The 10,795-nt window shown below is 38.6% G+C and overlaps 2 protein-coding genes across 3 annotated transcripts; one reads left to right on the top strand and one right to left on the bottom strand.

Annotated features, from left to right (window-relative positions):
• Window positions 1-3,502: 3,502 nt before the first annotated feature.
• On the bottom strand, window positions 3,503-6,743 carry LOC148396708 (olfactomedin). Of its 2 annotated transcripts, none has more exons than XM_088378010.1 (5): window positions 6,603-6,743; window positions 6,175-6,336; window positions 5,803-6,015; window positions 4,997-5,129; window positions 3,503-4,878 (listed from the first exon to the last, which is right to left on the bottom strand). In XM_088378010.1, the coding sequence occupies exons 1-5, from the start codon at window positions 6,633-6,635 to the stop codon at window positions 4,034-4,036; spliced, it is 1,386 nt and encodes a 461-aa protein (XP_088234136.1). In that variant the 5' UTR covers window positions 6,636-6,743; the 3' UTR covers window positions 3,503-4,033. The 2 variants fall into 2 exon arrangements, with proteins under 2 accessions (XP_088234136.1, XP_088234137.1); XM_088378011.1 differs by having other exon boundaries at window positions 6,175-6,333; window positions 6,603-6,733.
• An 884-nt stretch (window positions 6,744-7,627) lies between these two features.
• On the top strand, window positions 7,628-10,515 carry LOC148396707 (olfactomedin-4-like). Its single transcript, XM_088378009.1, has 7 exons — window positions 7,628-7,787; window positions 7,939-8,061; window positions 8,159-8,377; window positions 8,732-8,888; window positions 9,004-9,231; window positions 9,390-9,558; window positions 10,016-10,515. Exons 1-7 carry the CDS (start codon window positions 7,689-7,691, stop codon window positions 10,449-10,451), a joined length of 1,431 nt encoding a protein of 476 aa, XP_088234135.1. The 5' UTR covers window positions 7,628-7,688; the 3' UTR covers window positions 10,452-10,515.
• Window positions 10,516-10,795: the final 280 nt, after the last annotated feature.

Raw genomic sequence — 10,795 nt, 5'->3', positions numbered from 1 at the left:
ACTGAGGGCTTAATTATCGTACATCACGAATGTGTTGGGATTGTAGTTGTATTGTATGATTGATTAGTAAGGTGTCTGATTAGTAATGAGGCTAAAATGTGACTTCCTCATACTACAGTATGTGGCCTGCACTGTGCTAACCCGCTGCTCCTTGGCTTGCTGGGGATTTTTTTTCTCCCCCTAGTTTGGGTAAACCACATAGGCGTGTACAGAAGGAAAACATGCTGGACCTCTTATTTTCTCTCATCTGGCACTGAAGAAAATGCTCGACTTGACATTTTTGATGTAGCGAACTGTGGCACTTAACAGCTGCATCTTCTCTGCCATCAACACTCTCTCTCTTTTGGTTTTCTGCTTATGAGGGAGGCAGGGATGGAAATATCACGTTTATGTAAAAGCAATCTAAAGACAATGCATCTTTGATCAAATAAAGGAGCAAACACAAATAAAAGAAACTTGCGTACGTAGCGGAACGCTAAGATGTTCTAGTCCTCTTTGGATTCTTGTATTGCTTCAGTTGAGAACATATGAATGGAGTCTCTGAACAGATTCAGTTCTTGAACCATGATTATACTGTTTTGTGCACGCCAGGTCAAATTGGTGCTGGCAGTACAGAAACTCTTCAGGACTTCAGGAAACTTCTCTCAGAATCAAATTGTGTTTGAATACCCTTTGGCAGATGGCCCCCAAAGCATTGACATAAAATCTTACGGTTCCACTTTCAGACCCTTTTGCAAGTGTTTGTTCTTTTAGGTTCCAAACTCTATTGGACAAGGGATTTCACTCAATTTATGTTAAGCACAGATTCATGCAAATGTCTGCCTCAGAGGAGCATTCACCAATGAATGATTTGAAATGATTTTTTAAAAAACTATTTAAGAAAACATTTTTTTTAGCTATTTTGATTAAATATCAAATTTGATCTTCCCACTGTAATATAGAAATGTATATGGAATGGATATTTATTTTTTAAACACACACACATGCAGACTTTCCCCATCCACATCCACCCAGTCATTTTCAGCATAGAGGGTGGCCTGTTCCCAGATTCCCCTCAGAATAACCTTCCTGAAGTAATTATACCTTTTAAACTCCAAGACGCCTTGTCATTACAAGCCCTCATTTAGCAACTATGACTCCACCCTTTGCATTCATTCTCCCATTTCACTTCTGTCCATTTCTCCTTTGCTGTTTTATTCATTTTCGTCATTTCCAATACTTTGAGGCTTTGGTTAAACATGAGAATTGTGTTTTTCTTGGTGTTAACCTACATGAGAAAGTGTGGCTGGACAGGGTGGTGGTGTCTAAAGAGTTTATTATCATTATTATTTAGTTTAATAAATATTTAGAAATATTCTCTGCTTAAACTTTTAATTCACTTCCTCTTGGCAATCTTTTTCGTGGTTGTATGGATCTATTCAATTAGGTCCTTTGCATATTTTATATTGTGGTGTTTTCTTCATTGCATTACTGTAGCGGTCATCTAAGGAAACAATAGTGGGCTTAGAGCCGATCCCATTGTGGGGCTCTAATGCTCAGTATGGTAGTTGACCAATGTAAATGGCAAATTCCCGGTGAACAGTACATGCATTAATAATCAGTTTCTCTTCCTTACCCAAACAATAAGTGCAATGAAACCAAGGTAATATACAGGACTGTCTCAGCAAGCAAGGACAGACACAAAGGTAGCATCATACATGCATCATATGTAACCATAGTGTCCTGCTTACAATAGTCTAACTGTGAACCCAAGGATTTGTAGTCATAATTTGTCTCAGTATTATAGGCATATATATGGACGGATTACATCTAGAGGCATGCTGTTAATACTATTGGTGGAGGGGTGGTGAGAAGATCGTCTTGAGCAGATTAACATAACTCAGTGAACATGTATTTATTGTAAATAAGCAGATGGAAATCCAAGGCTGGCCCCTACTATCTATGGTGACTCTATGCAGTGAGTCTAAATCAATCTAATAACTGCCGTCTTTGGTCATAAAAATGAAACATTCAGTGGCCTATTTGGAAATCCAGCGATTCCCTCCATACCAGCGATTAGATCTGATGAGTCGCCGTGTATGTGTGTGTACGTGTGTGTGTGTTCAATCAGTGACTTTGCACACAAAGGATAACTTGGGAGTTGGTTAACATCATGAAGATATATTGTGTGAAAGACTGGGTGGACAGTAACCTAGATGCTTCAGGGCTTGCTTCATTTTTTTTTTTTAGACACGGTGGGGATGAGAAGAGAAATTGAGTAAAAGAAGCGTTTGTTAGCAATACCTTGGAGATGAAAACAGTGTCAGATCAAGTGATGAGTGATTTTTTTTAATAACTGGTTGTGTCCCATAGGTTCAAATAATGTTATATTTACTTTAAAAGGGGAATTGGTAATAAAAAGTGCTTCCAATATCACACCGTTTTTTTCAATGTGAAGACAATTTAAAAATTAGGACTTTCGGCAAGAAATAATTGCTCTAGAATTGCTCTAGTGGGTCACATATAAAAAAATGCGGCAGGCCGGATTTGCTGTGCTATAGTGTATCCATGCCAAGAGCGTCCCAATACTAGTCAATGCAAGTAATTTAGTTAATTAAGAGGAAAGAAGGCTACCCGTCACACACAACGCCAATCTTGGTGAGGCAGCGTGCCAAAAGCCAAATGAGGTAGTTTGTTAATGAAAGTTTCATGTGGAACCTGATTTGTTCATAAAGGAAGTCATTCAGGCATATTTTACTTGGGGAATCTGCCCCCCCCCAACCCCCAGTTCTTTTAATACTTAAAATCTAGCAGGACCAGCTGGCTGACAGATCATAGAGAATTTCAAAGTGTTACAAATTCCCACTATTTCATTGAGAACCTATTTTCCATTCAAAGAGACATCAAATCGGCATAACCACACTCAAAGTAAAGAGTAGATGTCTTACAAAACCGGCCGATTACTGTTTGGATTCTTTGCTCTGTCATTATGAAAGAAGAGTTTTGGGCGTATCTGACCAGCAGTAAGCAAGAAACTACAAAAAAAGAAAAAAAGGCACGGAAAATGAACCAGCTGTCCATGTTGGAGACCTCAAAAGGTATAGTGGCTCAAATTGCCTCTTACTATGTATAATGAATGATTCAGTTATGTAGAGCTTGTTATTAGAGGCAATTCTGTAGATGAGGAGCCTATCAGCTGACCTTTCAGCTGTTTTATTAATCTGCCTTGCAGCGCACTCTAGTGGCAAAACAGATGAGTAGCCTACTTTGATTTTTTACATGACCCTCAAATGAGTTCAAAATTTTCCTCAGCAGAAATATTAAGTAGCTTGTGTCAAATCAGGGTATCAATCATTTTGATTTAGCGCTTTGATTGCCATTGTAAATGTGCAGTTCTTTACACTTGTTTATTGATTGATGTTTTTTCAACAAAGCAACCATTGATCTATTACAAGAAAAAGTGATCCAAAGTATTAATAATAATACAAAGCATTGTTTAAAAGTGACAAGATGACAGATGAGCCATGATTAACTGCTTTTAATTGATTTTGCAGGCTTGAATGTAAAGCTCCGTTCAACTAAAGACCAAAAGAAGTTGTAAATTTTACTCCGTTCATTCTTTGCAATTTAACGACACAAATGATACAAATTTAATATGGACTAAAATTGTAAATCTCTTGGACACATTTATTTAGTTAATATCTTGAAAACGAGGGAACAGAAAGAGGCTAAATTTTGTGAATTAACAAGCGGACAGCAATACTAATGGAGAGAAAGAACAAAGGGTCAGCCCGAAAGAAAAAAAAATCTAGTCACTATGTCAGTTAAATCGAGAAGCATTTAATATTGTGTTGGTGCTACATATTATTATGTCATGTCAAATTAGGGATTGATTCGCTGAGAGTTATGCTGTTTCACTTAACTTGTTGCTGCCATTTTGATTATGAGAATTATGAATATTCAGTAACTGAGACAAAAACTTGCCACTTTGATGTTCAATATGTTTCATATGTGTGCATTCTGCTGTCGTCCTATTTTAGCTTTATATTCAATTTCAGAAGTGGGCTTGGTAAGTGAGAAGATATCCATCGTTAAACATGTAGAGCTGCCTGTTGATTGGGTTATAACTCAGACTGGCAACTCCCTTACTGATTTTCTCCATCCGAAGCGCAAGTGTGTTGTCCTCTTTGCCCGATGCTGTATCGAAAGCATAAAAGATCTCTTCATGGAAATCATCATAAAAACGAGTCGCATACAACACACCACAGCTCATGAACGCATTGGTCGCCGCCTTCTTGAACAGCCTCGTTTCCCACGTCTGTGTGATATTGAGCGTTTCAGCTTCACTATCCCATGATAGTTTACTTACCACAAGATTACCGTGGCTACCAACTGTGGCATAGATGACCCATAGTCCACTTTCATCTACCTCCACGTCCACATCACTGTTGGGCCGACAGTCAAAGTAACAATAAGGGAACTTTCTGTTGTCCTTCCCAACTCCGGGAATTTCGACCCTTGCGACAGTCTTGCTGTTCAGATCATAGCGACAGATATCTGGAGAGTTGTAACAGTGATAATACAGAGCCTCACCATACATGACGGCACTGGGGCCTTCGACTGTATTTACGTGGACGTTGGATGGAGCTAATGTAACATCTTTGTGGTTAGTAGAGGCCATGAAGTCTTCATAAGATTGGTAGGTTCTCAGCATATTGCCTGAGGTGTGGGCGTGTTGCAAAGGCTGAATCCAGAAGATGTTTTGCTGGTCTTCGTTGTCCGCGAGGGCTTGTTGACCCCATGAGCCAGAGATGATGGTTTTACCATATGGACTGACTTTTGTTGTGACCGGTGCACTGATGTTGGTCATTAGACCTTTAAGGCAATACCTTTGGTGACCTGGAAACAATAAAAGAGAAGAAAATCATGAGAAATGAGACACATGGGATTATTTGTATCTGTAACATCACTATGAACAAAAACTTCAATATATGATGGACGCCTCCTCAAAAAATACCTCTGAAATCTTTCGGAATCGACAAGCATGACTCAACACTGTTTTTCAGGTAGCGGAGTTTCTCTTTTACAGTCTTCATATTGATCGAGTTTGCCATATGCATCGTGCCAACATCTCGTCGCAGTTTGTGGACCTAGTGAAACAAAAGTTCAGTAATACTTTATACGGTATTCAGATTCAGGATGAACCTAAAAGTCACAAAATCATTTTCAGCTGAACTTAATTTCTGATTTAACCTGGCTCTTTTCTAGGAAAGATTAACAGCTCGTGTTTGAACAATGACATCAAACTTTAAGAACGTCCAGTTCCAGTGGCTCTCTGGGATTCTCTTTCTATCAAACCGTTGCCTCCCTTGCACATCCTGTTTGAAGGCACGACGTGGTGCTGTTGCTCAATTGTTGGTCTCATGATGTCAAAATTTGAACAATATGATTAAAAATGGGCAGTTTAAATACTATTGTAATTGAACCAGGGAATGTGTCGCTTGATGCATGTGTCAAACGGCATTTTCAAATTTAGTCATTTGCTTACTTGACCAGTATGTTCAAAAACAGCACGTTTGTTTGAAATGTTGAACAGTTGGACATGTGTAATTTTAAATTTAGAGAAGGTCAATTTAAATTCACCAGTCAAGGTTATGGAGCATTTTAGCCTTATCCTGAAATCTCATATCCCTAATGTTTTGTGAGCATGGGTTCTTTTGCTCCAGTATTTTACACAGATAACATTTTCTCACATTAGATTTACATTGTTTGTTTTTCAATAATATTACTGTTTGTGATATGTTGCTATATTATATGACGTACCTCTTTTGAGAGTTTTGTTGAATCTACGTTGTTCACTTGAAGGGACATGGCATTAATATCATCCTCCAGCTTGTCGAGTTCTTCACCCAGCCGACGCAGCGATAAGGCAGAAAAGATGCCCTTATAATTCAAGTACTGGTAAGGCTCCAACCGTCCAGTTATGTTATCAAGCACCGCATATAACTCAGGGAGACGCTGGTTTGACAGATGCACCTAATGGAAAAGAAAACGGATTGCTGGCTGCAGATGAAAGTGGTTTGTTGAACCCAAATCATAAGTCGGTACAGTAAACCCCCCCCAAAAAAACACAGGTGAACATGAACAATGTAAATGGGTTTCTATTAAATATGATATGAAATGGTTTAACTTTACCTGTTCTTGTAGTTTTTGAAGAGAACCCTCGCAAGATTCAACTTGTTGCAGTGCGGCCTCGTACTTCTTTGCAGGGAATAACCACATGTTGGTGTTCACCTCACATGCGCATGAGCCGTTTTTCATCCGACCCGACACAAGCTGAACCTCGCAGTTACCCTGCTGTCAAACAAAGTACGCTACATTATGCAAGATCCAGGCAGTGTGAGCCATTTTCAGATAACAGTACTGCATTGTGCATTCATACAACACACTGTATGTTAGGTAAATTAAAGACCATTTACCATTAAAAAAAAATAGATAGATATATTTGAGTTACAATACGTGTCACCGCATTCCAACAATAATATTTTCAAAAAATATTTTAAAAGCAATACAATAAAATGAATGAGATACTTTAGTGATGCAGCATGAAACACATTACTTACTGTGGATGCCAGTAGGAGAAGCAAGAACAACATGTTGAGAACTGATCTAATGAAGACTAAACTGACTACGTAGTCGAACTGTTACAATGATCGTACTAAACTTCCTTCCACATCTCTTGTGCGCAGTCGATAACATACCTGGTTACACTTCGTCAAACTTGCTGCTTGTTTCCACTGAATCAGCACACAAAGATGTGGATGTGAAACTTGAAGATATTTCATAATTGTGCAACAAATAGTTTGCGTTTTCATAATTTGGGAAATAATAAAGTTCCCATGGTGGGAGACAGTCAAAGTATCCATCCATCCATCCATCCATCCATCCATCCATCCATCCATCCATCCATCCATCCATCCATCCATCCATCCATCCATCCATCCATCCATCCATCCATCCATCCATCCATCCATCCATCCATCCATCCATCCATCCATCCATCCATCCATCCATCCATCCATCCATCCATCCATCCATCCATCCATAAAAAAGTCTATTTGCATGAAGGAATGATTGCATGGAAGAAAGCATTCCTATCATAAAACTAACCTGTAAAAACAAAATTGAGGAATATAAAAGTCCAGCTTGGACCAGGGTTTATTGGAGGAACTCAAAAGACTGACTCAGCAAACTGACATGGTTTAAGAAAACAACAAGAGGATTGACCTACTCACCGACACAGACTCGAAAATGACAGGAATCAAAAAGACATGAAGCGTGACGGCAACAACATTATGACAACAGGAACCAAAAGACGTCAAGACAACAACAACACACACAATGATCCGACCGGGTGTGAGGGGCAGACAGGACTTATATACACGACAGGTAACAAGAGGCAGGTGAGAATATTCACACTTAATCATGGAGGGGAGGGGCGAGCACACAGACAGAAACCATGACAACAGACACATAGAGGAACAGCTAGGGACGAGAAGTGACAACACGTTTGGATTTCATCAGTTTTCGTCATGTCCAAAACAATTCCAGAGTTTCATGAACTGAAACTAGAAGGAGGAAGTGATCATTCACAGAATGTTCCATATGCAACACACCAACATTGAAAGATGAACACATGCAGAATCTAAATGCAGTGCTTGTCAGCGGTGGTTTTTATTCTCCTCAAAGCCATTATGAAGTTTTACATGCTCATTCTTCTGTGTTGTCTGTTCAACTTCACACAACAGGTGAGCTATATTATTCTTAAGAATGTTTATTTGATTCTAAAATCATATTACTTCATATATACATTATATATATACATTATATATATACATTTTATATATATATATTTATTTATTTATATATGTTTTTTGTTTTTGTCTCTTTTGTCGTCAGCTCAGTGAACAAGATCGCTGTATGTGTGAACTGACGAACAAAGAGAAGGCATTCCCTCATGAAACCCTCAACTCAGTGAACGAAAATGCATCAAAATGCTCTCACACTGTCAGCCCACAAAAGGTAACTAGCCATAATTTATCAACACCTAAGGGTGTACTGTGATATCAATGATTGCACACGTGAAAAAATCCTGAATAAAATGTAATATTCTTTGTAGGCTCTGGAACTTGAAAGTCTGCTGCTTGGATTGAAGGTCCGTTTGCCCCAACTTCTAAAAGATGTGTCAACACTGGAGAAGGAGGATGACGGCGAGCTATATGGAGTGGTTAGTCTCCAGGTGATAGAGAATGAACTCATTGAGATCAAGAATATGGTTGACAGACTCAACAGAACCACCCAGGGATTCCAGCACTTAACTACTGATTCTGGCAGACAGGTAGGTTTACATTAATGCCATGTTTGAGTACAATGAGTTAAAATAATAATAATAACAAAAATAATAACAATAATAATAATTATTATGTTATATATTATTATAGACAGTTTTTAAAGCTTTGGAGGAGACAATTAAAAGTAAATAATGCATTGTCCATTATTAGTATGTAATGCTTGACTTGCAATATCAGACCAAAATTAATAAATTTATGTATGTTCCATTTCTGCAACCTGCTAAAAAAGGAAAGAATTAAATTTGCATGTTTTCTATCGTCATGTGTGTTATTTCAGTCTTGGGTTCACTGATGTAATTATTTGTACCGTTGTTGTTGTTTTAATTGTTGTTCCGTCTCAGCTGAATCACCTGAAAACAGACCTGGAGGAGTTGGAGCTATATGACATCTTACAGGTAGAAAAGAGCCGTAAAGCCAACCAGCGCCTAAAAAGAGACTTGGAAATATGCAGGAATGATGCACAGCCCACTCCTCATCCAGACGGTGTGCAGACCTCAGGTAAAATTAATCTGCAAACGTTGCGAGAGGGCATAAACACGTTTATGTTTTTTTTGTTTTTAAATGTTTGATTTACAGGTAATACATTTTAATTCAACTTCCATTTTTTCTGTAGATGTCTGTCCCCATGGCAAGTTTGTGAATATTACTGGGCCTAGATTCTACTCCAATGGAGAATCTACTGTTAGCCATAAGTATGGAGGCTGGGGCCGTGACCCAAAACCTGAGTTGGGGAAAGAGAACTGGTATTGGCGGGTGATATTAAATGTCAACAACATATTTGCCAACCATATCACTTTCTACTCCAGCCTGAGTACTCTGACCGTAGGAATTAAGTTACCAGGTATCATCTAGAAATCCAAAACACATATTCTCTACATTGTTTTTAAATTGTACATCTCTCTCTCTCTCTCTCGCTCTCTCTCTCGCTCTCTCTCTCGCTCTCACACACGTCAACATAGTTGAGAGACAGGTGCAACATAATATATTGTCTCATTGCAGGTAATTTCTTCATCCATCCTTCTAATCCAACCACCAACACCATTCAAGGACCAAATGTTGTTGTATATGGTGACGCCTTGTTCTACAATTGTTATAACAGTGACCGACTTTGTCGGTTCAACATAACATCCAAAACCGTTTCCACCCTACAGTTACCTGAAGGCACCAGGTTCGTTTTTGTTTTGTCTTGTTTTGTTATACACCAGGGGTCACCATCTTTTTTTAAACTGGCAGCTACTAATGAATAATAACAAAGGCTTAGGGCAATCTAGTAATTAACGATACTCACGTGTGAAGAGGCTTATAATGTTAATAGTCTCTCAAATAATTTGGAACTTCTGGCCTCACAATATTTCCAATTGTAGACCGCACCCTGAACTGGTCGCCAACCAGTCACAGGGCACTTAAAGACGTAAAAGCATTAGGGTAATCAGCGACTCAGCGACTTTGGAATATATATATATACGTAGTGATCGGGGAAAACACATTTATTTGGATTATTATTGACACTACAGGAAAAAAAGTATTTTACAAAACGTTCTACATTTTGGTGACCTCTGTTATATACTATATTTGTAATGCAGAACAGACCAGTTAACTAGAAATATGCTAAACTTTTTCTACAGGTATAACTCAAAGGGGAATTTTTGCCATTTAAGTGAGTGCTACGTATATACTGACATGGACCTTGCAACAGATGAGTCAGGTGTGTGGCTCATCTACAGCACGGTCCATGACTTTGGTAACCTGGTGTTGGCCAAAGTGGAAGAAGGAGATCCACCTACGCTCAACCAAACTTGGCACACCTCAGTCTATAAGCAAGCGGTCACCAACACCTTCATGGCTTGTGGTATCCTCTATGCGACACGATTTGTAAATAATGGCATGGAAGAGATTTTTTATTCATTTGACACCTCAACTGGAGAAGAGAAGTTCAACCTTGGCATCTTCATCCATAAGATGTGTCCTAACATTAACTTCCTGAATTACAGCCCAGTGGACCGGATGTTGTACGTCTACTGTGACGCCTACATGGCCTCTTATGATGTTTTGTTTGAATAAATACTGTAAGTACGACAGGCTGAAGTCATTTAACTTGAAAATAAAGTTACATTTTCATCTTTTTCTTTCGGCTTGTTGCATTAGGAGGGATGGCAGAGAGATTTGTGTCGAAATGACAGTTTTTACTGATTGCTTTGACCTGTTTGTGTCACGTGCTCGTGCTATATGCACAAATTTATTTTTTTTTTAAATTGTTGTGTGTGCATTTATCATTTATAAATAATAAATGTAGCGTTTAAATTGTCGTGTATGCAATTGTGACGAAGCAGACACGCACATTTCTTTTTGACACAAATATTACACCGTTCCAAGAGATTTAAGCTCTGACAATGAATACAATGCAA

The sequence above is a fragment of the Syngnathus floridae genome, chromosome 6, assembly GCF_059516105.1.
Source record: "Syngnathus floridae isolate MCC-2025c chromosome 6, RoL_Sflo_1.0, whole genome shotgun sequence".
In the NCBI taxonomy this organism is placed as follows: domain Eukaryota; kingdom Metazoa; phylum Chordata; class Actinopteri; order Syngnathiformes; family Syngnathidae; genus Syngnathus; species Syngnathus floridae.
The sequence above is the reverse complement of the archived record's forward strand: the minus strand, read 5'-3'. Positions and strand labels throughout refer to the sequence as shown.